The sequence below is a fragment of the Petaurus breviceps genome, unplaced genomic scaffold (assembly GCF_028583685.1).
Source record: "Petaurus breviceps papuanus isolate PSGF00001 unplaced genomic scaffold, PetGlider_PUasm1.0 446, whole genome shotgun sequence".
Taxonomy (NCBI): Eukaryota; Metazoa; Chordata; class Mammalia; order Diprotodontia; family Petauridae; genus Petaurus; species Petaurus breviceps.
This window is the reverse complement of record NW_027186338.1, coordinates 3168755-3195018: the sequence shown is the minus strand read 5'-3', so window position 1 is coordinate 3195018 and position 26264 is coordinate 3168755. Positions and strand designations below refer to the sequence as shown.

Sequence of the window (26264 nt, the reverse complement as noted above, 5' to 3'; positions counted from 1 at the left end):
CCTTCCAGACTAACATTGAAAGCCTCCCCTATCTCTTCGCCCAGTGGTATGTCTCTCTCCACTTCCTCCTTTCCCTGCCATATTTCTTCCCAACCTGCTCTGCGCGCGGGCCCAAGATGGCAGCGGCTGCAGGGAGTCGTTTTTTGCGCGTAGGTTACTGTTTGTCCCAGCTGCCTTTGACCGGTAGACGAGCCGATGCACGGAGAAGAGTTACAGGAAACAGGTATGGGGCCCGCGAGGTAAAGTGGATCTCGGGGTCGGTTCGAACCTGTGGTGGGAAAGAGAAGAATAGATGACCCTCAGTCCTGGCTGCGAAAGCTCTGGGTTGCGCATGCGCGCCGGGACTTGGCACGTGGGTCGGGGAAGGCGACCTGGCGGTCTTGAAGGTTACGCTTTGGGAATCTCTTGGCTAGGATTTGAACCCAGGTCCTCTTGTTGTGGTGTGGAGTGTTTGGTAACCCCGAAATGTCAGGGTACAGGGCGAGTCCGCATGGGCGAATTACTGGTAAATCTTCAGTGAGATTGATTCACATAGACAAAAAAGACTGAGAAGGTCTGGGTGCGATTAAGGAGTGGGCTAGATACCAGATGCGTGGGTCCGGGTCGCATCGCCCAGACCCAGTGCGCTCCAGTCTCATCCTTGCTGGATATCCGCCTCTTCAGCGCAGCAGGCACTGTTGCATTTAAAGAAATAAGTATTTCAATTACTTACTAATTAAAATTAATTGCATTTCAATAAATAACGTATTTAAGCAGCTGCGGTGTACCAGGCGCTGTGCTGAGCTCTGGGACGTAAAAAGAGACAAAAGACCGTCCTGCCCTCGGTGTAGTTACTCATCCATCCCATCTTTTGTTTCCATCCTCCTGACCTTTTCTCCCCCCTCCCAGGACCGAGCCCAGCACAGAGTAGGGCCTAAGGCCTATTAGTTATTTATTAAATTGTTTATTATATTATTTTTATTAAGTTAATTATCAATTAAATTGTGAGCTCTTAACATTAATTTTGTTGACCTGGAAAGGGAAAAGATTCTGTCAAGGTCATCCCGAATTGACGGCCCTCTGGGCTGGGGAGGAGGAGGAGAAAAGACACCTTGTGAGATTGCCTTCCCTCCTCTGCCTCATGCTTGTATGTCACTGTTTGTGTGAGGTCTCCTCCAGCTGCCTGGAAAGACCTGGAGCAAGATCTGCACCCGGACCCTGCCTCTTTGTTACTGCCCTTGTGACCTGGGAGTCCCCAGGCCTCCCATTCTTTATCTGTAAAATGAGGGCAGTGACCTAGACAGAATGCTGGACTCTTAACTATGTGGCTGGGCAGCTTCTCCCAACCTCAGCTTCCTCATCTATAAAGTGGGATTAATAGCAATGCTGTGCCTATTTCATGGTGTTTTTGTGAGGATCAAAGGAGTAATATATGTAAAGTGTTTTACAAACCTTGAAGTACCATATAAATTTAAACTTTTAATTTTGGCCTCTGAGTTATCATCTAGCTTTAAATCTGAACTAAATAAATAGTATTTTCATCAATTTATTCACATCCCAAAAGTAAATTTGCCATTTTCACCCACTGATTAAGTCATTCTACTGTCATGTTAATAAGGCATTCTTTGGTTTTATTGTTAGTCTAATGAGATCACCTTTCCAAATTTTGAATAGCAAGATTTATGTCAGTCATGCTGATAACTCAGAACATGTGGGTTCTGTGACTACAGCACAAAATAAACTGAAGTCGGTGTGGTATGTACCAAGCTGTTTTAATAGAAGGGGCTTAGAAGAGCAGAGTTCTTGTCCAGGCTCTTCCATGTGGGAGAAGGTACTACTCCTTTCTGGGCATGTGGTGGGAGTGGGTCAGGGGGTGTGGATTAGAGACTTTGTTCAGGTCTGTTTGGGTACTAACATTCCAGGAGCTGAACAGTTCTGTTATCCACATTAACTTCAGACTGGAATATTTGGCATAGTTGAACTCAGTACTTGGGTGATGAACAGGTCAGCCTTGTGTCTTTTATACAGGCTTTATTCGGGAAGCACATCCCTCCCAGAAGCAGCAGGAGGTGATCTTCCAGGTATGATACCTTCAGTGTGCCAATGGCATAAATTTGGCTTTGAGCATTTTGAAATTGTAATTAGCTATTTTATTGAGAAAAATTAAACCACTGGTTTTCATTCTGTTTAAGGTTCTGAAGAAGTGGTCATTCCCAAGAGAAAAACTTGGTAAGTGATGGTATTATCTCAAAATAGTGATTATTCTAACTTGGAAGAAATGACAACATCATCTGTGGAATCAAATATGGTATCACCATTTGTGTAGTATTTGTTGCTCTGTGGTGATTTGCGTGATAAGAAATCAGAACAATTGGGTTCTGGTGCTGATCCTGATATTCATTGACCCAATGTTTCTCTGAAAATAAAGCGACTGGGCCACATCTTGCCATCTTGGGCACAGGAGGATGGCTGTACAATAAACCCAGTTTAAAATATCTTGAGAGGCCAGTTTTTTTCCGGGAATGTCCTAATGATTCAGGTTCCTTCTGGTCTTTCCAGGCCAGACCTGATGATATTCATTTGACCATCACCTGCCTTAGGATCCCTGTCTGTCTTCAAAACACAGGTTGAAGCATAAGCATCTTTCACTCTTACCTGGTAACATTAAAGTAGTACCAAGTTAAGCCCCAGCTGAGTGACCAGTGCTGTGCTTGGTCCTGTCAGCCTGTCAGATGGCATCCAGGCTAAGGTTTCATGAAAAAGATATGGTGGGCAGGAGGGTGTGGATTAGAATATGGATTGTTATAGCACAGTAGAAAGAGGAGTGGCTTTTAGAGCACAGTGACATGGGTTTGAATCCCAGCTCTGTAGCCTTGAGCCAATCACTTATATTTTCTGGGCCTTAGTTTACCATTTTGTAGATGAAATCCATACTGCTTGAACTACCTACCTTACAAGGTTATTGTGAGGTAAGCATTTTGTAAGCCTTGAAATGTGTGGTTACTGTTTTTGTTTTTATAAGGACCACAAGATCTTTTTATCTTACTTGAAGCTTAAACCTTCTATGTGTGTGTTGTCTCCCTGTTAGAATGTCTTAGATTTCCTTTTGTATCCCCAGCCTTAGTAAAGTGCTTTGCACACAGTAAACATATAATAAATGCTTTTTCCATTCATTCTTAAAGTCCTCGAAAGTCATGAGCAAAGCCATGGAGGTAGGAATTGGAGTGGGGGTGGTGGGGTGTGGACTAATGAAACTGAGCTGGCCAGAGAAAGTCAGTATGTTAGAAAAGGAAAGAAGTGAGATTAGATAGGTACAGTAGGGCCTATTGATGTCAAAAGTGAGGGCTTGTGACTTGGGGTCTTAGCATTTTTTTTAGGAGGGCAGTTGGGGTTAAGTGACTTGCCTGAGGTCACAGCTAGTTTTTGTGATAAGTGTCTGAGACCGGATTTGAACTCAGATCCTCCTGACTCCAGGGCCATTGCTCTATTCACTGCACCACCTAGCCGCCCAGATCTTAGCAATTTTGACCAATAAAATACCAGAGAAGTAATTTAGTTCAGTCCTTTGTTTTGCAGATCAAGAAGTTGAACCCTAGAGAGGCTGCAGCTTCCTCAGGGTCACAAACCATTACATGATGCTAGTGGGTTTGCTCTTAACCTTAGGAGTTGTGGGCTTCCAGGCAGTTATAATGAAGGCTGACTTCGGAAATGACTAATTTGTTAATGGAGTGGGATCGAGAAGGTTGGAGGCAGAGAGACTCATTAGGCTAGGGTTGCAGTAATCCATACCTTTCACTATCTGTCCCATCATTGGCTGCAAGCATATCCTTATGGCAACCTGAAAAAATGACCCGTTTGCTTTGATACTTGTGCTGAGAAAACACTTTTCAGTTCCCAAACTGAAACAACATAGAAGTGACTTTTCTTGAGAAAAGGATGATGAGATGTAATGAAAAGTTAGTAAACTGAGAGCTGATTTAAAGAAATAGAGTTTATCTATAATTATCTACATTTCTTAAACCTTCCTCTTAGCCTGGTGTCAAATTCGTAAACAGCTTCTTTAGGCTTACAGTTTGAAAGGGGATATCGAAGGAAATTAGAGTCAGATTTCATATCAAAAGCAAGGGCAGTTAGTTTAGTTTCTTCACCTGGTGAAATCACAGGTCTGATCCCTTTCCCTTTGTGTATGAGATTGCCGAGTCCATGTTTGGCAGAGAGGCAGTGGACAATGTCAGCTACCTTGCTTGATACGTTTATTTTGCTTGACTTGAACTTATTAGTTACAAGGGTAGTATAAGTCATTAATTCTGCTGTGCCTTAAGGTGCTTGCCAGCTCAGTTGAGGAAGGAAGTAATCATGTACCTCTCTATGTGTGTCTCACAATTTTTCCGGTATTAATAATAATGTAAAGCAGGTAGTACTCTTATCCCTATTTTACAGATGAGGTAACTGGGGCACAGAGTGGGTATGTGATTTCACCAGGGTTACACAGCTAAAAGAGAGTCTGAGGCAGGATTTACACTAAGTTCCTCCTGACTCTGGGTTCTATCCTCTCTGTTACCTAGTTTCCCACAGAAATTGTTTTTAGATTGTTGGTGGTTCCTTTCACTTACTGTGTACTCTGCCCTTTTTTGTCATGTATTGCTGCCAGATGAGATGTGACTAATTCAGAGAGTGGGTTTATACTGTGACCACTTCTGCCAAACGAATGGGAGCAGACCCAAGGCCAGACTCCCTTAGATCACTTGGTGAATGTACAAAACTTTCTTATGTCACATCTTTCCATGTTTAAATTCTTATTTTTAGGGATAAAGTAGCAGTTCTTCAAGCTCTGGCATCCACCATCAAGAGGGTGAGTAGTCTTTTTTGGATGCTTCATCTAGCTCACCGGTAATGTCTTTAGTAATAGTAAGATTTCCATTTCATGAGCTTATTTCCACGCAGTTATTATATCAGAATTCCCACAACTAATAGAGAATCAGTCCCTTTTCTAAAGCCCTTTCCCCTCATCAAGCCTGTGAGGTCAGTAATCAAAGGATCCTCATCCCCATTTCAGTGATGAGTGGCACTGGAATGTGGAGAAGTCAGGGTCTTTGTGCGTGGTCTTTGACAAGCTCTTGGGTTGGACCTTCCGAAGGAGCATCGCAGCAACTTGCTGCTTTGTACTTGTTGTGAAGTGGAATTGCCGAAACGTGATGATGAAAAGTTTTTTTGGACGAGGTTAATGCTTTATGTCCTCACATTAAAAATTCATAAACTAGGCGTCTTTTGAGTCTCACCCCAGAAAAAATACCTAATGTTCCAGACTAGCCTAGCCTAGTTCGGAACTAGTTCCACTGTGGAAATGCCCAGTGTTTCCCAACATAACAGAGTCTAGGCTTCCCTTGTTTCTCACATAGCGTCAAGAGCTACACTGTACCAGGGAAGCCAGGTCTGTTTTGAATTCCTGAGAAAGTTCATGCCCCAGACCCTGGAAGGGAAGGAATAGGAATCTGGTTTCCCAGGGAACCCCAGTACTTGTCCTATATTGAAGTTTCTTGGCCTCTCCAGTGAAGGAAAACATTTAGAGATTATATGCCATCTTTTCTTAACTGCTTGAATACAGTGCCTCAAAATGTGTCCTGACCTTGAGCTGTTCTTAATGCTTGGCTTAATGATTGCCAATTTTTAGGCCATACTCTCTGACTTTGCTTCTTATTGGGAATTTCCACTTTGTTGAGTCTTAAGCTCTCTTCTTTAAAGTATAGAGTAGTAAAAATTTCAGCATCTTCCTTCAGAGTGATTCTTTACCATCACCAGAATGATAAAGAAGCTTAAACTGTCTTCTCCCCAGGATCCCACTGCTGCACATTATACATTCCAGGATGATCCTTTCCTCACTCCAGTCACATCTTCAGAAGCCGTGAGTGTTTTCACTTATTATGAAGATTCTGATTGTATCCCAGTCCTTGGGGTGCTGACCGGGCTGTGGTATATACGAAGATTTGTCACTCAGCCTTATCTACGTGTATAGGTGCTGACTGGTAACATTCTAGATAATTGATTGATTTGGAAAGGTGTGAGAGGTAGAGGAAGTGGGGAAAGGGACTGAGCAAGAAGTCTTCTTCATGATCAGGTCAGCTCTCACAGGGTAAGAACATTGACTGAATACTGGACTATGTTTGGAGTCAGCTAGAAAGGAGGAATGGGGAAAGTGATGATTATAAGGTGGGGAGGATCAGTGTGTGTTAGTATCTTAATGCCAACATTACACTGATTTCTCACTATAGTTCCTAGTCTACCTCCCCAGTCTCCCCACTTCATCTGGAAAGCACTGAGTTTGTTTTGGGGTTCTTTTTCCTAAGGGGACAGACTGTGCTTTTTATCTATTTAACTTTTGGGGTTTTTTACTGTTTTTCTAGACAAGTCTTAAGAATTTGCCTTAACTTCAGAGAGATTAAAATGTGAATTTTAAATCCCACATGCAGATTTGTTTGGTTGAAACTTTGATGGGATAAGAATTACTTAAATAAAAATTAAGCTAAGCTAAAAATGTCTTCATTCTGCATTACAATCAAAGTGGTCCTGTATTTTTTTTCTATCCTGTGTTAATAATAATGAATGATAGAAAAAAGAAACTAAAAATGCAATTAATTTCTCCTTAATCTGCTTCCTTTTTTTATGCAGCATATGTTTTTATTGGCAAAGGCTTCTGGAAAGAATGCAGCGAAATATATTATTAACACGTATCCCAAATTTTTTGAGAAGGACATAGCTAACCCACATATACCAGTAAGTGGAGCTTGGTCATTTCCCACTCTAGATGAAGTATATTTTTAGGTTTTCTCTGAGGTAATCAACATTTGCCTAGCCATTGAGGGATAACCTTCTAAAAGCATTGTGTGACTTGGATAGCAGAGAGAACAGAAGAGAGATTCTTCCACCATTAAATACTTTATTCTCCTCTTTTGTATTAAGAAAAAACAAGAATGGAGAGAATCTGGAACTCAAAAGTTTTAAAAACAAATGTTAAATTGTTATTGCATGCAGCCAGGAAATAAAATATACGGGCAGTGGGGTATAGAAATCCATCCTGCTCTACGGGAAAGAAGGGGACGGGGAGGGATATATGAGAGGGCAGACTGGGGGAAGGAATAATCAGTGTGCTTGCCATTTTGGGGTGGGGGGTAGGGGAGAGATGGGGAGAAAATTTGGAACTCAAAATCTTGTGGAAATGCATGTTGGAAACTAAAAATAAATAAATTTTGGGGAAAAGAAAAAACAAGGGGTTAGTATGATTATAGGGATACATGGAGTAGTAAATAACAGTTACTTTTAGTAACTTCTCAAGAAATACGTGGACCTGAGGTCCTTTTCCAAGGTACTTGTCTGGTGGAGGAGAGGGGGAAGCATTGACAGTTCTTGGAGAACTGAATCCCCAGGCCTGACTGGACAGTTCTCTCCCTCCTAACATCTGGCCTGTTGTTAGTGCCTGATGCCTGAGTACTTGGACCCTCAGCTGGAGGAAATAAGTGAGGCTGCCCTCCAGGAGCGTATCCGGCTTCACAAAGTCAAAGCCTCTGTGGACATGTTTGACCAGCTCCTTCAAGCAGGTAACTTTTTAAACTGACCTCAGCTCTTAAGGAAATGGGCCCCAAGTTCCTCCTCCTGACCCTTCTCTCACCTGCTAAGTTAATGTACTGAGATGGTTTTCTGTAGAAGTCTGATTTCTCCTGTGAGACCTGCTTCTCCAGGGCACGGATTGGCTTTTGCCTTTCTTTGTAACCCTCGGTGCTTAGCATGATGCCTGGTACACAGGAAGCACTTAATGCTTAGTGACTGACTGAAAGGTAGCAGAACTACAGTAACAGACCTCCTGTGGTGTCACAAAGTGGCATTCCTGTGACCCGCGCTCTGGCAGTTTGCTTCATATGGTTCCAGAATGCCCTGTGTCCTGCAACATTTCTGGACAATTGGTCCTATTGTCTGGGTGGCTGAAAGGCTTTTTAAAAGTGAAGGTAGAATTCAAACAGAAAATCTCATCTGACTCTCCCTTGGCTGAGTGGACATTGTTAGCCAGCATGAAGAGGGACGATGGCTTTTGAAGGGGGAGAGAAAGAACTTGCCCTCAGATTCTTCTAGTCCTCGTTCTGTCTTTGTGACCCTAGATAAGTCGCTTAACTCTGGGCCTTAGTTTCCTTACTTGTAAAATCAAGAATAATAAGACTTCCCCTTCGTATCTTGGAGGATTACTTACAATGAATATCAAATGATTCTGTCGCTATCATAGATCTTAGGATTTAGAGCCAGAAAAAGCCTTAGAGAGCCCCCTTCTTTTACAGATAAGGAAACTAAGACCCAGAAAAATGAAGCCATTATTTTCACTACCCTTTTTTACGTCTAGAGCACTATTGTCCCTCCAGTTGCCCAGGTTTGCAGCCTTGGAAGCATTTTTCCACTAGTCCCTCTTCCTCCCCAATCTCTTCAGTTGCCAAACAGAAGTGTTCTTTGTATTTGTACCTATCGGTCCCAGTGGATTCATTTACCATCTTTGTACAAAGAGCCCCCAGATCCATGTGCCTCTCCTGAGCTCCGGGCCCCCTTTGCCAGCTACTGTCCATTTCCTCATCTGTGTCATGCAGGCATCCCAGCTCCTGGTGTTGACTTGAGCAATACTTAGCTCCTCTGTCCCCCCAGTCTGCATTTGGGGGGGGGGGGTCCCAAATCATTCCCAGACGCAGATTGAGCCAGATTAAAATGTAATTGGGAAACAGTGTGCACCCACCAGAATTCCTACGTACTGTTCAGAGGCTGCTGTTTCTGTTTGAGTTTGACGCCATTGGACTAGATGACCTCAGAATCCCTTTCAGTTTTGAAGTTACATGCCTTCATCCAAAATGGAATCTATTTACCTTCCCCCCAACCCAGTTCTCCTTTTAAGATGATGATGTCTGTTGTGGGCACTGCCATTCTTCCATATATTGAGTTCCTTTCCAGTTCCTCCCTCTCCCTTACTCCCCATACATTTCTCACGTGCCTTCCCTTCTCCACCCCTCAGCTGCTGACTTACTTCAGGCCTTCTCACCTTCCCCCAGCATTCTTATCAGCCTCTAGCCTATCCCCTGTTCTCTTCACCTCTGCCTCTTCCTTTAAAATGTGGCTCAGAAATCTACTTCACCAGGAAGTCTTTCCTGCTTCCCCAAATCCTGGTGCCCTCCATCCTTGGGTTTATTTTGCATATACTTGGATATTTTTTGTCTCCCCCATTAGACTCTAAGCTCCTCGAGAGTGATGATCATTTCATTCTTTGTATTATAGTAGGCTATTAATAAATGCTTGTTGGTGATTTGATTTTCTCTGAACTCATATCCCTAGACTGGGATCTCTGGGTTAAAGTCTATGGATGATTTTTAGTCACTCCAAATTGCTTTCCAGAATGGTCTGACGATTTGAGGGGTCCTTCAGTATATTAGTGAGCCTGTCTTTCTGCAATCCCCTCCAATGTTGTCTATGGGCATCTTTTGTCAGTTTTGCCAATGGGTTAAGTTTTGGGTGAATTCTTAGTTGTTTTATAGTAGATTAGTAGATTTCATGTGGTTACCATTTCATAATTCTTACTTTGAAAACTGTTCATTTGTATCCTTTGACTATTTAATTGCTGGAGATTAGTTCTTGGTCTTGTGTAATAATTCCATCTATGTCTGGGGTGCCTTTACCAGAGATAGGATTCCTTCTCTTATCCTGGGGGCTTTGATTTTGATCTTGCCTTTCAGTTAATGTAATCCAAATAGTCTGTTTGATCTTCCAGTTTCCTTTCTCCCTTCTTCATTTAAGAAATGCTCTCCCAGCCCTAGCTGCGTGGCTAGTTTTAGCCAATAATAATTGATATGCTTTTTGCACATCACTTGACAGATGTGTCCTTCTTGAGCCTCACAACAGCAGCTCTGTGAATGAGGCTCAGCACAGAATTGTGGGGGGGGCTCCTGTCTCAGAACATAGTTTGAGCTCTGGAGGGATGCTTTTCAGGGTCTTGTCTCTTCCCATCATTGCATGGCCTGCTTCTCGTTTGTGTCTTAGCTAGCACCATGCTGAATTGGAGTCAGAAAGACAAGTGTTCCAGTCCTTGCTCTGGGACGGATCATTTTGTGACCTGAATAAGTGGTTTTGGCCAGGCCTTCTGTAGGCTGGAGTGGCCGCAGCAGCTTCCCGGGCCTGTTGTTCCACGAACGTTAAAAGGCAGCATAGTCATTAGCACACCTGATTGGTAGCAAGGTGCTTGGGTCCTTTCTCCTTTCATGGCCCCTTTTGTTTGCTTCTAGGGACTTCTGTGTCTTTGGAAACAACAAACAGCCTCTTAGATGTGTTGTGTTATTATGGTGACCAAGAGCCCTCAAGAGAAGAGCAACCTCATCAAGTTGGTGAATCAGAAGAACTGGTAAAGACGAGCACATTGGGGGCTGGGCTAGCTTGGGGGATGCTGTTACCTGCAGTGAGGAAACCTCAGAAATGCTCCTAGTAACCATAGGAGTAAAGCCAGGATGCCGCTTCCCCCACACACAGCTTTTGTTAGTGGTAACAGTAAACTAAGAGAAAAGGCTGAAAAGAACAGACCAAATGAGCCCTTTTTGCTGATGAGCTGAAAGCTTACTCAGACAGTCACAGAATCAGCAAAGAAACTGGATGAGACAACTGATAGTTTTCATAAACTAAGATAATCTATAAAACCACAAAAACCAATAGTGTTTCTGTGTGTCCCTAATAAAATCTGTGAGAAAATAGAAAAGGAAATCTTTTTTCCTGTGAGAAAATAGAAAAGGAAATGCTTTTGCAGCATTTTGTAGTTATTCTGAGAGGCTACTATAAATGATACTTAAATATTACATGAGTACAATTGCAAATATTTCTTTGGAATTGCTTTTCGAATTTTTAAAAGTTTTTAAGTAGGGGCGGCCAAGTAGCACAGTGAGTAAGAGCACCGGCCCCAGTGTCCGGATGACTTGGGGATCAAATCCCGCTTCAGATACTTAGCACCACACCCAGAAATAACTAGCCGTGTAACCTTGAGCAAGTTACTTAACCCCAATTGCTTTAAAAAAAAAAAAGTTTTTAAGTAGGGGCGGCTAGGTGGCACAGTGAATAGAGCATGGGCCCTGGAGTCAGGTGGACCTGAGTTCAAATCTGGCCTCAGAACACTTAACATTCACTAGCCACATGACCTTGGGCAAGTCATTTAACCTCAATTGCCCTGCCTTCCCCCTTCCAAAAAGCAAAAAAAAAAGTTTTTAAGTAGCAGTGACTCCCTTCTCTGCTTAGTCTTTGAACTTAGCCATAAGGGGCTCAGGCTCTTACAGTGGCCCTAGGCTTGACTAGCTGGCCTGGTGAAGGCTTAGTTGGGCAGCTGTGTGAAGCAGGGCATCTTCTGACTGCAGGTTCTGATTCCATCTCTGTGATGAATTTGTCTCAGGGCTTTAGGTCACATTTCCTCCCTGTGCTTCAGTCTATATACAGGGTGTCCCAGAAGTCTTCATGCCATTTCAAGCATTTAAGGCTTTAGTCTGTAGTGAGACTTTTAGGACATCTTGTCTTTATAACCAGAAAAAGCCACTGTTTTCCCTTACCTTATATCACTGCTTTGAGCAATTGAGAATTTTTTTTAAGCTGTCCCAGCGTTAATTATAAGCTTTATACCCCTGAACAGTTGGCTTTTGACCAGCTTGTGCTGGTTACTCTGAAATAGGAGGCTTCCCTGCCTGCAGACTCCCTGTCACTGCCAGTGCCCTTGGGACTCAAGCAGTAAGGAAGTCCTCTTTCACTTTTTCCTTTTCTCCCCCCTCCAAAAAAAAAATAAATTGAACAAAGCAAAATATATCTCCCTCTCCCTAGAACTTTGTCTTAGCCTGGAGAGATTCCTTTGTCTTCTAAAGATGTAAATTGACTGATTCTAAATACAAACTTAGTTTAATCCTTTTACCTTGCTCTTGACCCTTGACTGAAATGGGGCCTGAGCTACATGAGAAATTGCAGTAGGTGGTAAAACAGGGTTTGTTTTGCATCTGTGACCCTGGGGAGGAGGGCTGCTTAGCGGTGGCGGCAGGTGAGGGCAGAGCTTTGGGCAGTTGGGCCTCTGCGACATGGATGCCAGACTGGTGCTGCGAGGCAGTCTGAGGCACGGAGGCCACTCCTCAGCTGGCCAGGCTACACTCTGCTTGTCTCCTGTCCTGGAGGTGTCTGCAGGGACATGCAGAGGCCATGCCTGGGTCACTGGTCTCATGTGGCCCTGCAGTGGCCTTTGCTGGCATATTTGCTTTGGCTTAGAACCTAGTTTGCAAATAGAAGATTGCATTATTTAAAATGTTAAATTCTCTTTTCTTTTGAAAGTAACAGAGCTTAAACAATCAGGAGATGAACTTGCCAGGTAGTTTGGGGCACAGAACTGATTCAGAGTCACTCTGCGGGAGCCAAGCTGTTGTCAGCTCAGACCTCCTCACACCCACCATCTTAGATATAGGCCTTCTGCCCTCCTGCCTCCCAGCCAACAAGCCAGAGCTTCTCTGTGCTCAGGACAGTCTTGGCCTTGGTAGCTTGCCCTCTGGGTGGCCAGCATTGCCAAAGCTCTGGGGTTTTCTGCCCCTTCCTCCTCCCTCCTTAATCCAGCATCTTTCTCTCCTTGCTAGCTTGACTGATTTGCAGTTTATCACTGATATTTATGACTGATTTGTCACTTATCTCTTGGTCAGCTCCATGAGAGTTAACCCAGTGGTGTGCATTAGCAGCTGGGACCCTTTTAGTTTGATAGTATGTTCAGAAAAGAAGACAACAGAGGGGTCATTTTATGACTCCTTTTCCCCCTTGTTTTGGGTTTTTTTCGCACTTTAACGGAATTCAACTTGAGATCACACTTTAAGATTTAGAAACATCTCTCACAACTTGTAGTGAAGGAAATACAGAAGTTTTGCACCCTCTTTACAGGCAAGGAAGTTTGAGGCCCAGCGTGGGTCTTGTACTCCCCCAACCCTGGGCCTGGGCTCCTCACCCTCCATGTTGGCTGTGACCCGCACTTTTATTTCTGGGGCGTCTGTTTCAGGAAGAAGCAGAAGAAAAGCCGGCATGGAAGGGGTCCAAACAAAAAGTGGCCGCATCACAGCCCAAGATTACCTGGAGGTGGGTGACTGCTCGTATGTGTGGAGACGACTGGAAACTTAGGGGATTGCTAAAGACCAGGAAAAGTGCTTTTGGTGTGCCTTTGGGAGCCTTTGCACTCTGCTGTAGGGTGCGCAGGTCTAAATAGAGGTCTGTGTTCACGGCTGAAGTGCCAGGTAGCCTTTTTTTTTTTTTAATGATGAACTTTAATTCCTCTCGTACTGTTGTCTTTGTTCTCTGTCTGTGACAAAGCAGCACCACTGGCTTCTCTAAAGCTCCCTCCCTTCGTCTGGGAGAGTTTGAGGCCTTTGTTCCAAACTGTGCTGTCCGCCATTTGCCATATGATCTCAGCCCCAAGCCAGGGCACGTTGGTGTCCCCCTGCAGCTGCGGCTTCTGGGTTAGCCAGTGAGAGCTTCGTTAGTGCCAGTCAGTGTGACACACGCTTCCTCCCCTTGGTCCTCATCCCTGCTCTCAGGCAGCTGCCGTGGGAAAACAGAAAGGGTACACATGGCATCATCTCCATTTGATGGGAAGCCACAGAATCACTTAGCTGATCACTGTCAGTGCTGGGATCCAAAGCCCAGCCCTGGTTCCCTTAGAGAGCTTCCTGCCCTTGCAGACCATGGGCCTGGCGTGAGGCCTCAGGGGCCAGAGTCATCAGGGAATGTGGGGGGAGGCCTTGGAGCATCAGTCCCACTGCTGTCCTGGGTCTGTTTGGGCCTGCTCAGCCTCTTTGTGTGATTTCTTCTTTAATCCAGAGCGAACAACAATGCAGAAAGAATTTTCAACCTCATGCCGGAGAAGAATGCGCACTCTTATTGCACCATGATCCGAGGAATGGCCAAGGTAGGCCTGGGGCCTCCCCTGTCCTCTACTCCCGAGGCTCCTGTCTCCTGTCTCCTGCTAACTGTCTCCCTTTTCTCATGCCCTTGTCTAGTATCACGCCTACGAGAAGGCCTTCAGCACGTACACAGACTTACTGAACAGCCGGCTCCAGGGTGAGTGCTGTGTCTCCAGCCCAGAAGCCTTTGCTAGAGAAGTGCTTGTCAGGCCCTGGGGGAGGGACTTGAGTGGGGCTGGAGGGGCTTCGGAGGAGCTCCCTCCTCAGCTGACATGTGGTCACAAGAAGACTGAGTCAGGCTGGAGCGCCTGAGCAAGGTGGCCCTCGGCTTCCTCCATCTCCCCCTCACCCCCATCATCTTGTTTTCTGCCTTTTGCAGCTGATGTTCATACCTTCAATGCCCTGATTGAAGCTTCTTTCTCAGTGAGAGACAGATTTGAAGATAAATGGAATCTTATATTGGTAAGTGTTTTATCTTCCACAGTTTGTGAAATACTGTAGGTGACTGGAAAATCCCATTTCGATTTCTTAAATTGTAATAATGATGAATTCCATTGCAAGTGAGGAAAAGCAGATGATGATGACAAAGTTGGGATGGTGATAGTAGAACAGGAATAACTCATGAACAAAGCAGTAAACTGTGACTCAGAAAACCTGAGTGTTTCCTCTCACCTTGAATGATGGAACATGTGCCATCCTGCACATGATGCCCTTCCTTGGGAAAGCCACATGAAGGGGGGGGTGGCACTGCAGCTGGCTACGGTAGCCTGTTGTGTTCTGATTGACTGGTGGAATGCTGACTTTGAGACATGCTCACTCAGCTGACTTGTAGTGTAAGTGAAAAGGGAATGCCCCAGGAAATGTAAAAGAGCAAAGTGAACCAAAATCCAGTTTTAATAAAGGAGGTTAATTTGGCTCCCTAGATTGTTAGAGTTATCACCCAGAGCAGTACGGATAATGCTTAAACATAAAACTCCACTCTCTCTCATTTGCAAACTTCTTGGCCTTTATTCCACTAGGATTTGTTGAGACAAATGGCTGAACAAAAGGTGAAACCAAATCTTCAAACATTTAACACCATTCTTCGGACCCTTAAGAAAATGGGTTCTTTTGGAAGAATTCCTGCTTTACAGACCCTATGTGAAATGAAAGCCCTCAAGATAGGTGAGTGGGAGTCCTGAAAGTTAACCCAGAGAGCCCAGGTTTGGGACATAGTGTTGACTTTGGTGGCCAGGTCTGGTTATGAAGTGGTCCCCTATGAAGTAGTGTGGTGTGGTGGGCTCTCTGGTGCCCTTGGCAGGACTCTGACTGGACTGCCTTGGTGGTGAGGGTTCCTCTTCAGGAGCTTTTTATACCAGTGAAATTGCAGGTCTAGTCTGGAAGAAACATGGCCACACGTCTCCCAGGGCCTGTCAGCTTCTGGAAGACCAGCCTCAGTGTGTGCATGTTTGTATTTTCAGGGTTCCTTGTGGCATTAGTGCTTCAAGAGCTAGAATGAGCAGGTTCATACATCTGGATCCCCAGAAATTCTGTGTTGTAGCAGATGGGGGCTCCTGGGTATGTGGGGATTGCTTAGAAATTCTCTGATCTGGAAGCTATAGTGACTTCTGTCTTGATCGGCTACTTTGGCCAGAACAGCATCTGCTTCTCTCATTGCACATAGAGCTCTTTGGGCCTGGCATTGACCCAGAGGAAGTGTCAGCCTAGCGTTGGTGTCCTCAGAAGAGAAGCCCCCCCCCCCCAGCTGTGCCTCCCTGATGTCATCCTGAATTGTGTCTGCTATCACACTACCCAGAAAGACTTGTGCTGTGCACAGAGCAGCTCAGCTGTTCCTTTTGTCCCTGTGAATTGCTGCTCAGAGTACTCATATTGAATAAAAACTCCTCCCCCAACTTTCCATTTAAAGACTAGAACCCTGTAACTGTACATACTTGTTTGTTAACAGTTAAGATGTACCTGTGCCTAGCTTCATGGTATGCTTAGTACAACCTAGACTTTGTGAATAGGAAGCAGTAAATACTGTGGAAAGAATACTAGACTGGAAGTGGAGAAGAGCCTCGGCCTTGAGTCTTCTCCCTCCCACTGACCCCCCTTGTGACTGGGTGAGTCACAAGACCTGCCACAGTCATCTGTGAGGAGAGCATTCTGTGAAATGTAAAGTGCCCTAGAAACGTCAGTTATTACAATTTAATTCTTTTTTCTTGTTTTTGTCCCCTTTTGGCAACTTTGAGAACCTTCACTTTCAACATATCACTATATACTTGAGATGTTTTACAAATCCGGTATGTACAACCTTATGGTATAATCTGTCTGTAAAAACTTTTTTTGTTTTTTGGAGGGGAGAAGGCAGGGTAATTGGGATAAGTGACTTGCCTAAGGTCACATGGCTAGTAATTAAGTGTCTGAGGCCAGATTTGAACTCAGGTCCTCTTGACTCCAGAGCTGGTACTGTATTCACTGCGCCACCTAGCCACCCCTGTAAAAACTTTTAAAATGCTATGAATATAATTAATTAAACAGACTCGGTGGCTTCTAAGCATGGGTTGCTTCTAGAGCAGTGTGTGATGTCAGACCATTGGCCATCGTGTGCATCCACTATTTGCATCATCTGTGTTGGGTCAGGGGGAGCTTTCTTCCTGTCTTTGACCTCTTAGGGTATGTGCGCAGTAATGAGATCACTGAGCCAAAAGTTGTGAATAGTTTCTTGACTTTACCTGTATATGAATTATAATATTAGATCTGCTATTAAAGTAACTTTTGTTCATGAAAGTTTTTCACTTTGCATTCCATAGAACACTACCTTGTGCTTTATGCGCCTTTGCAAAGTCTCACTCTCTTCCTGCTGCTCCTTTTTGATGCTGCCCAGAGCAATACCAGACTGTGTGGGGTTTAGTGCCATTGGGGTAAAGGGGGAAGCCCACTGTCGCTGCTTTAATTTGTTGCAGTTCTAGAAATACTTACAGCCATAGGACAAGGAAGAGAAATTGGGAGAATGAGCATAGGCAGAGAAGAAAGCAAATGACCCCTCATGGCAGAGGACATGACTGACTTAGAGAAGTCTAGAGAGTCAATGAAAAAATAACTTCAGTAAAGTAGGATCAGAACCCACAGAAATGATTACATTATTGTGCATTACTAGCACAATCAGGTATGAAGGAGATAAAAAAAGAAATCTTGTTCATGATAACTGCAGAGTATCTTAAGATATCGGGGAGCACAGATGCCAAACACACAAGAATCATAGGAACAGACCTACAGAACACTCCGTAGAATTAAAGATAGACCCAAATAACTGGAGAGAGATTAATTGCTCGTTGTTGAGCCATGCGAATGTGATAAAAATGACAGAATTACCTGGATTCAGTGCCTTACCAATTAACAGTACCATGTTAAATTTTAATTACACAAAAAACCCAAGCTGCATATTGAGGGAGGAAAAGACAAATGCCTAACAGAGGTCCAGTGTTTATATCCCATCTTTTTTTGTGTTTTCCTCTACATATTGGAATGCTTGGTTTTTTGTGTTAAGTTTGTATTTCTTCAGAATGAAAAAAGAACAAATAACATCCCATTTTAATTGGTGCCCTGAGGTTGGAGGGACCAGCCAGAGTTCTTGAAAGAAATTCTTATACTTCACTTACTCTGCAGGCCCAGCTGTGAAGATGTCCTCTAGTTATTTCTCTAACATCATCAGTGAGCTCCAGGGCAAGAAGCTGTGTGTACAGGACCTGGATGATGGTAAGTACATACATGTGTCAGGCTGACCTCCCTCTCTGTTTGCTTTCTCTCCCCACTTAGCGATGTTTGCAGCGAAGACTTCACTAGAGCATTTCATCTAAGGAAGTTCCATCAGGGTGGAATTACTTTTTTTTTTTATTTTAATTTTTAATACTTTTCAAATTTTGAGTTCCAGATTCTCTCCCTTCCCTGCCCACTGTGAAGGCAAACAATGATACCTGTTATATATCTGAAATTGCGCAAAGCCTTTTTCCATATTAATCATCGCAAAAAAAAAAACAAACAATAGCCAGAAAATTATATTTGCACAAGTCTGTCAGCTCTCTCTGGAGGCAGAGAGCATGTTTTCATCGTGAGTCCGTCGTGCATCATTAATCAGAGTGGCCAGGCCTTTCACAGTTGATCACCATTACAACATTGCTCTTACTTTGCACAAGGGTCTGCTGGTTCTGTTCACTTCACTTTGTATCAGTACATATAAGCCTTCCCAGGCTTTTCTGAAATAATCCCCCTTATCATCTCTTATAGCACAACACAATTGTGTCAGTCATTCTCTAATTAAGGAGCATCCCTTCGATCTTCTAATTCTTTGCTACCACAAAAAAAAAAAAAAGTTATTGTAAATATTTTTGTCCGTGTGGGTCCTTTTCCTTTTTCTTTGATCTCTTTGGGACACAGACCTGGTAGCGATGTTTCTGGGTAAAGGAGCATGTATGTGCACAGCTTTGTAGCCCTTTGGGCATCTTTCCAAACTTCTGTAGAATCGTTGGGCCAGTTCACAGATCCACTAGTTGTGCATTAAAGTACCTATTTTCCCTCATCCCCTCCAGCATTTGTCATTTCTGATAGGTGTGAGTTGTTTTAATTTACATTTCCCTATAATTAGTACTGATTTAGAGCATTTTTTTCCCTAGGACTATAGATGGCTTTAATTTCTTAGCACTGCCTGTTCATATCTTTTGACCGTTTATCATTTAGGGAATAGCTCTTATTTTTAAAAAGTTGGCTCAGTTCCCTGTATATTTGAGAGATGAGGCTTTTATCAAAGAAACTTGATAAGAATTTTTCATAGTGCTTCGTTGTCTATGGTTCCCTTTTAGCAAAATGCAGTTTTCATGATTATCTCCGTCAGGCCTCTTTTTGCTTTTGCTTTATCTCAGACCGTGATTACTGGGGAGGAATTGTTTTTAATAAGCTGAATTAAAATATCTTGCAGCTTGGGCTGCTCTTCAGTAGATTCCTCAGCATTTTTTGTTAAATAAAGATTGTAGAGGACATTTCATCTGTGCTGACCAGGGGTTAACACAAGCCCTACATTTCTTTTCAGACCAGTTTTTTTCATCTGCTATGAAGGTGGTAAGTACGTTTCTCACTAGTTTCCTGTTTCCAGACAAGACCCTGCTCTCCCTCAGACTCACACCCTTTCCTGCCCTTTGCTTCCATTCCATTGCTAGTTTTTCTTCCATACTTGTCTGTTTCAAATTCTGAGAGTCAGATTCTGGTGCATTGTCCCCCACTGGGCAAGCATTGGTTGGTACAGGGCCAGCTGTGCCCTGTCTGGAGAAGCTCAGCTCCAGACTGGCATCAGCAGGGCACTGTCAGCACTGGTGGGAGGGGCAGTGCCCTCCAGCAGAGGCCATCCTGCCTCCCCCAAGCTGGGGGTGCAGCAGCTGCTCTAGATCTAACAGCATTCTGCTGAGTGTGGTGCCTGGGGCCTGTCCCCTTCCTAACTGGCCGGGCTGCCCACCTGCCCTCCCTCTGCAGCCTTGGTGTTCGGCGTAGCTCTGGCGAGCTCTAGATTGGCCGGCGTTATAGACACGTGCCATCGGCCACAGCTGAGACGGACACTTGCCTGCAGCTCCGCGCTCATCACCCCTGCTCTGTTGCAGTGTGTCATGCTGAAAGACCTTGACCTTGCCTACCAAGTCCACAGCATCCTAAGGACAGGCGACAATTGGAAGCTGCTTGGGGATTCCTTTCAGAATTCGTTCTATTAGTAAGTGAGCATTGCTTCTTGTGTTTCCTTTATTCATGTGTTTGCCTCTGCTGCTAAGGCCCATGGGCTTGCAGGGCTAAAGCAGACTGTTGTAAGTCCTGCAGATGGGGTTGGGGCAGACACACTGTCCTCCTTGCCAAGAAGACAGAGCATGAAGGGGGGATTCAAAGGCACGGTGAAGGAATAGCCAGTGAGAGAGAAGCATGAAAAGCCTGCTGAGAATGCTCAGACCACGCCTGCGGTTGTTCTGTGTGTTTCTGGTTCTTTTAGGAAAGAGTTGGGCAGGCTGGAGCTGTTCAGAGGGTGGGCAGAGAGACTGCCTCATATGAGTGGTTAGCCTGGGACTGGTGGGGGGTGGGGAGAGGGCAGAGAGGCCACAAGTGTGGGAGTACGTGGATTCTCTCACCCCTGCAGGTCTTCCTTCGTGCAGAGGCTCTTTGGACCATTTCTTGGGGAGCTTGTAGAAGGCTTCCTGTACAGCAGCACAGCTTCTGGGCCTCCTCCCGGGCTTGGTAGTGAGCCCAGAGTACACCACACATGTGTCCCAGGTGGCGGGCAGGGACCTGGTAGCTTCAGGTGGCTGTTGTCACAGCTGGGGACCCCGAGCTCACATCCTGTAGCATTGAGCACCTAGAGAAGTGTGTTGTTTTCTTCCTACAGTCACCAGTTCTTCAGTTTGTTGTGCCTGATGGAGCAAGTGGACGTCACTTTGAAGTGGTACAAGGAGCTGATCCCTTCTGTAAGAGTGTCTCGTTGGTCATTTTTCACTCTGTCTTTACACATTCACATCCCACACTCATAGAACATGAAGGTGTGTTCCTCTTTCTCAGGTCTGCTTTCCTCACTCATACATCTTGATGAGTCTTCTCCGAGCCCTGGATGTGGGGAACCGATTAGAAATGATCCCTGAGATTTGGAAAGGTAAACAAGGCATGGGTGTTGTGCTGCGGCCTGTCCCCAGGCAGTGACCTGGGACCTGCAGTTTGCACTGCGTGAGCTCCTGGGGGCTGGCCTTCCTGGCCTGGCCTGAACAAAAACCAGCGGAGCCTCTGCTGCCTTGTCATTGATGAAGGGGAAGCTCGTCCTTCAGTTAGGATGTCTAGACACAGGGACCTAAAGAATTGTCTCCCTAGATGGGCATGTGTTACTGTGCGCCTGGCTCTCCTCCCTGCTCTCCAGCTGAGTGGTTGGGGAGCTGCAGGCTGCAGTGAGGCCTGGGATCTGACAGCTATCTTCAGAGAGCTGAAGTTTTGGATTGTTCTGTTTGGGCCTTGGGGCAGAGCCAGAAGCCCTTGGTAGAAGTTGCAGAAGGGCGGGTTTAGGCTTGATGTTGGGGAAGGCTGAGAGCTGCCCTCAGAGAGTAATAAGCTCCCCACTGGAAGCTGGGGGTGCTTGGCCAGAGTTCTGTGGGCACAATATATTGAGCTCCTCTGGGCTTGTCTTCTCCTAACGTGATAGGGTTGGGTTGGACGATGGCCCCGGGCTCTTCCAGGGTGACAGTCTTACTCTGATGCTCCCTGACCACCAAGAGTTACAGAAGTAACATGGCGGCTGTGTGGGACAGTGGGGAGAGCACCAGGCCAGAAGTCAGGAGGCCTGGGCTCAGATCTGGCCTGGACTAGCCCTGCTCTGCCTGCCTCAGCCTCAGCCTCAGCCACAAGAGAGGGGTGACAGTGACACCTCCGTCCCAGGCCAGTGATGGGCACTAAATAAATGTAGCTGTTGTTGGGCAGCTAGGTGGCACAGTAAAGCACTGGGCCTAGAGTCAGGAAAACTCATCTTTGTGAGCTCAGATCTGGCTTTGGGCACTAGCTATGTGACCCTGGGCAAGTCACTTAAGTTCATCCAGTTTGCCTCAAGTTTCCTCATCTGTAACATGAGCTGGAGAAGGAAATGGCAAAACATTCCAGTGTCTTTGCCCAGAAAACCCCCAGTGGGGTCACAGTCGGACACGACTGAAACAGCTGAACAACAGTATTGTCATTAGCATCGTTGATGCTGTCCTCACAAGCGTCTGGCAGTGTTACTGTATGAGGCTGGGGTCTTGGCTGTCGAGTCCATGGGAGGGCAGCCTGTGTGTTCTGTAGATGCAGGCTGTGATGATTGGCGCAGGGGTACGGACCTCAGCTGAATCATGGGAGCTGAATGTACGTATGGCTCTGCTGGGGGCCCAGTCCAGAACCGTTCTGCCAAGTGGTGCGGGCACATCGCCAGTGCTTGCATTCCTCGAGGAGCAAGGGGAGATTTGGGGCGTTTGGTTCTTTTCAGTTTTCCCCCATCCCTCCTTTTTTTTTCTGGAAACTTAAGAGGCCGGCTGTCAGACTGACCTTACTGCCTTGTGCCCTTTCCCACCTGAGAGTAGTGGTGCTGGGATTTTGCGGGTGACTGGTCAGTTCTCCCCGAGCAGTTGTTTTCATTTCTGCTTGTGTCTCTTTTGTTCCAAGATTGCAGAGAATCCGGTCTCTCCAAAAGGAATGATCTGAGGGAGGAAATCCTGGAGCTGATGGCCAGAGAGAAGCATCCCCCAGAGGTAGGGCAATGGCCAGCTGTGCCTTTCATCCTCTGCTTTAGCGTTCTGTGTCTCGTCATGGGCTGCCAGCTTAGCTTCCATCTTCTCTGCGTCAGGGACACACATGGCAGTGTTGAGCCCTGGGTGTCCATGTGTGAGGGCGGAGAAATCTGGACCTTGCTGTCCCCTAGGGAGTAACAGGAACAAGAGAAAGGAGATGGCCCAGGGTGTCTTGGGCCTTGAACTTTCCTGGCTGCAGAAGCACTTTGGGGAACATTTGTGAGATGCTGGCCTTAAAGCCAGTGGAGCCCACGGTTCAGGCAGCCTGTAATTGTTTTGTGCCTCAGTTTCTCCCTCTGTAAAGTGATTGTGAGATAGAAGGGCCGTCTTAGTGTGAGTTGTGTGGTGGTTGTGCTGATGACCGCTTATTCTCAGCTCCAGGGAGCGTTTGCCGACTGTGCTGCTGATATTAAATCTACATATGAAGATGAAGACAGGGGCAGGGTCTCGCCAGAGTGGCGCGTTGGCCCCATGAACTGTATTGCTCTCCTCCTCCTGAGAGGGGGCAGGACCCAGGAGGCCTGGTGAGTACAGCCCTGTCTGTCCAGCTGCTGGTCTTCTTTGTCCTGGAGGCACACCTTCCATCATCGTGTTTGGGGGCTTCTAAGGGTCTGAGATGCAGGTGTTGGGGGAGTACCATCTTTTTCAGAAAAATGGTCCCTTTGGTATAAGCACTTCTGCCAGAGAGAGGCATCCAACAGCTGACCTTTGTGTGTCTGTGACACATGTTGGATGTCATGGTTGCCTACCAGGGTTCCCCCCACTATGTCACCAAACAGTAGCCACATGTGACAGCTGGGGAGACCGAGGCTCAGGGCGGGGAGGGATTGGCCGCACAGGAATGCTGGGGCCCTTTGCACTGCCCTGTGGTGCCTCTCGTCCCCTGTTGTCTGTGTATGTCTGCATGTGCAGAGGGGAAGGGTCTGCTCGTTAGCCAGACTTTGGCGTGAAGGGCCGGTTAAGGCTGGTCTTAGACGAGCTCAGCAGGAGCTCCGTAGACGCAGGCTGTGATGATTGGCGCAGGGGTACGGACCTCAGCTGAATCATGGGAGCTGAATGTACGTGTGGCTCTGTCCTCCCGCATGTGGCAGGTCGATGGAGAGCACTTACATGAGACTGGTGCCTAATTCTGAGCCTCGTCCTACGAATGTCTCGTGCGGGCTGCAGCAGAGCCCAGGCTCTGCCTCGGTGGGCTCTAGCCGCAGGGTCCCCGGGTGCGCAGGAGCTGCTGCGAGCGGTGCCTTACAGAGGAAAGCGGGCCGCGAATCCTGGTGCACACTGACTCAGTTTCAAAGTGCTTGTTATCTGGCTTTTGGTGTCCTTGTCTACTGGGTGAAAGAGTTCCCAGTTTTGTCCCGATTGGATTGTGCTGCACGTTTGGCAGCTCTGATCTAGCCCAGGAGTAAGGATTGTTTCCTTCATTGTACTTGTTTCCCTGGTGCCTGCTGTAGAGGAGAGGCTTGATAAATGTTGGGTAATTCTTCAGTAAAGAAGCTATTCTGACTCAAAATAGAGTGCCCAGCCTGGCCACCTTTCTCTTCCCATCCCCATCTGTAAGTGTTGAAATACCACTGCAGACTCCTTAGGGACCCACCGGGCTGGGCCCTGGAAGGATATTCTAGCCCTGAAAGAACCCTATTCTTCTCTCAAACAGGCAAATATTGGAGAATTTCAACAAGCATAGCAGAATCCCCAGGTGAGTTCAGTGACCTGGCCAGACCTGTCCTCTAGGGATTTTCTGCCATCTCCAGTGGATGGGCCTGGCAGGCACGAAAACAGTTCACATCAAGCTTCTCTGTTTCAGAACTGAGCTGATGAATGAATTCATGAACAGTGCAAAGGAAAACCACAATTCTGGCCAGGCTGTGCAGTTGGTGAAGATGGCCCACGCTCTGAGCTTAGCCATTTGTGAGCCCCTCACCCAGAGGGTGCTGGCTGAATTTGACATCTCTGAGGAGCAGAAGTAAGGGCTCCCTTTCCTCTTGTTCCCCCAGGGCCAGCAAGTAGTTATTAAGCCCCTGCTGCAGGGAGCAAGTGTGTGGTGCCTGTTCTCAGGCTCTTAGCAGTTGAGGAGTGACCGTCCTGAGCACAGTCAGAACTCAAGATCAAGTCCCCTGGCTAGAGTGGAGGAGTGTGGACCTAGGCTCTTGTCCCCACCTCTGCTCTGACGCAGGAGTTTTGTGACTTTGTGAAGTTGTTAATGAACTGAATAGCTGAATTAGAGGGAGGGACTGACTCCTGGCCTCTTGTGTATGCATGGATAGATGCCTTGATTAGGACCGGGATTAGTGTAGAATCTTGGACTGAAATGAAACTGCCAGGGAGGCCCCTGGCTGTAATGGTGTAGGGCCTTCTACCCTGCTGACCTGCCATTAATGGCCCCTTGGTTATTCAGTTAATTTTTTAAATACAATTTTATTGATGTCTTATTTCTTATAACAGTTTCTCCCAATATCTCTCCTCTCCCTTCACATCATTTAATAAATAGTATTTTTTTTTTAAGATAAATTTTTAATTTTAAAAATCCAATTTTAATATGCACTTGAGTCAGCCTGGTATGCACAGGGTTCCAGTCTTAGCACTGTTCCTGACCATACAAAGTTCCCAGATCGCTGTGATTTGTCACCATATTTGAGGACAGCTCACACATAATTGGGGGTGATGAAAGCCCCCAGAAAAGAGAGTAAGAAACTGCTGGTTTTATTTCTTGCAGAAAAGCCCTGGAAGACTTCTCTGGGACAACCAGTGACAGTGACAGCAGCAGCAGCAGTGACAGTAGCAGCGACAGTGAATGAGGGTCAGCAGCACTTCCTGACCCTTAAAGCTCCGCTGGCTCCAGAGCTCAATCAGGTGGGGAGGGGTGCTCGGGAATAAAGGCCCATCCTGTGCCCAGCCTCTGTCTGACCCCCTGGAATGTCACTGCTGAAAGGAGCAGGGAGGGAGGAGAGGAGGAATGAAGCCTTTGTTAGTGTTCAGTGGTAAGGACGGGATGACCAGTGTTCAGTGACCGGTTCCTTCAGCTTTCACTTTCCAGAAGCTCTTGTGTCCATCGAGGCTGCCCAATTGCTAAAGTTAAGGCTGTGTGACAAACTGGTCATGAGTGTGTATGCGTTTCTTTGAAGTAGAAAGAAGATTCTGGGAGTCTGGCTGCATTAGTCAGCCTTCCTCAGGCTGTTTTGTTAGTAAATGTGAGTTCACTGTGTGTTCATCCCTAGAAAGCAAGGAAAGCTGTGAAATATAAGAGGAAATACACTAAAACTTTGCCTAATTGGACCAGCCTCCTCCCTCCTTGGGCTTCCCTGAAGGGACAGTGCTGGGGTTCCTCCCTTCACAGCTCCTTCACTGGAGGCCCCTCTGGAGACACTGTCCTGCCAAAGAAATGCCCACTTCCTCCCATCAGGGGTGACAGTGTATTGAAAGAATATTATGTAAGAACAGGGGGCTGGATTTTAAAATGACAGATTCTTAAAGGAAGTTGGACTAAATTTTTCCAGTAGTTATTTGTGACATTCCCCTGACATACACTAAGCCCCTTCTACTTCTCCGAGAAGACCAGCAGTCCATCAAATTGGTCACAACCTGACCTGTGCCCTTCTTTATAAATACTTGACCCCCACATCTTTCTTCACTTTCTGCTGTGCACATCTTACTCTGGATTTCAAGAAAGGAGCTGGATGGTGCCACAGTAGCACTGACCCAAATCTCAGTCCTCTCTATTATTCAGCACAGTTCCCTGGAGCCCCTTTGGGGTGCAGAGCCTCCTCAGAGATCCACAGCCACTCGCAATGAGTTTGGCAAGTGACAAAGTATAGAAAGATGAAGGGATGAAGAATTCATGGTGCCCAGATCACAAAAGGCTGTCTGGTGGGGCCTTTGGGTGGCAGTTATCTGGGTGTTTTTGGACAGGCAGTGCACCTGGGTCCAAAGCTGAACAAGAGGGAGGAGAGCTGGGAAATGGTGTGTTTTTAACCACGTAAGCTGGCCCCAACCCACAAACCCAGCTTTCCAAGGAAGGATGGGA

General features: G+C 46.0%; 1 protein-coding gene and 2 non-coding genes across 3 annotated transcripts; all 3 read left to right on the top strand.

The window, feature by feature from the left end:
- Positions 1-72: 72 nt before the first annotated feature.
- PTCD3 (pentatricopeptide repeat domain 3) lies at positions 73-25135 on the top strand. Its single transcript, XM_069101066.1, has 24 exons — positions 73-223; positions 2008-2060; positions 2172-2208; positions 4786-4831; positions 5813-5881; positions 6646-6750; positions 7448-7571; positions 10278-10393; positions 13043-13119; positions 13858-13945; positions 14037-14097; positions 14320-14402; positions 14960-15104; positions 16172-16222; positions 17589-17678; positions 19006-19034; positions 19568-19674; positions 20335-20413; positions 20505-20595; positions 22119-22204; positions 22619-22767; positions 23898-23939; positions 24048-24206; positions 24957-25135. Exons 1-24 carry the CDS (start codon positions 117-119, stop codon positions 25036-25038), a joined length of 2076 nt encoding a protein of 691 aa, XP_068957167.1. The 5' UTR covers positions 73-116; the 3' UTR covers positions 25039-25135.
- On the top strand, positions 21765-21894 carry LOC138171563 (small nucleolar RNA SNORD94). Its single transcript, XR_011170916.1, has one exon. It is a non-coding gene; the product is annotated as a small nucleolar RNA SNORD94 (small nucleolar RNA).
- Positions 23245-23381, top strand: LOC138171565 (small nucleolar RNA SNORD94). Its single transcript, XR_011170918.1, has one exon. It is a non-coding gene; the product is annotated as a small nucleolar RNA SNORD94 (small nucleolar RNA).
- Positions 25136-26264: the final 1129 nt, after the last annotated feature.

Coding starts and splice junctions, on each gene's coding strand:
- PTCD3 (XM_069101066.1), top strand. CDS start 117: ATGGCAGCGGCTGCAGGGAGTCGTTTTTTGCGCGTAGGTTACTGTTTG. Junction 4,832..5,812: donor TGGCATCCACCATCAAGAGG/GTGAGTAGTCTT, acceptor TCTTCTCCCCAG/GATCCCACTGCTGCACATTA. Junction 20,414..20,504: donor ACAAGGAGCTGATCCCTTCT/GTAAGAGTGTCT, acceptor CCTCTTTCTCAG/GTCTGCTTTCCTCACTCATA.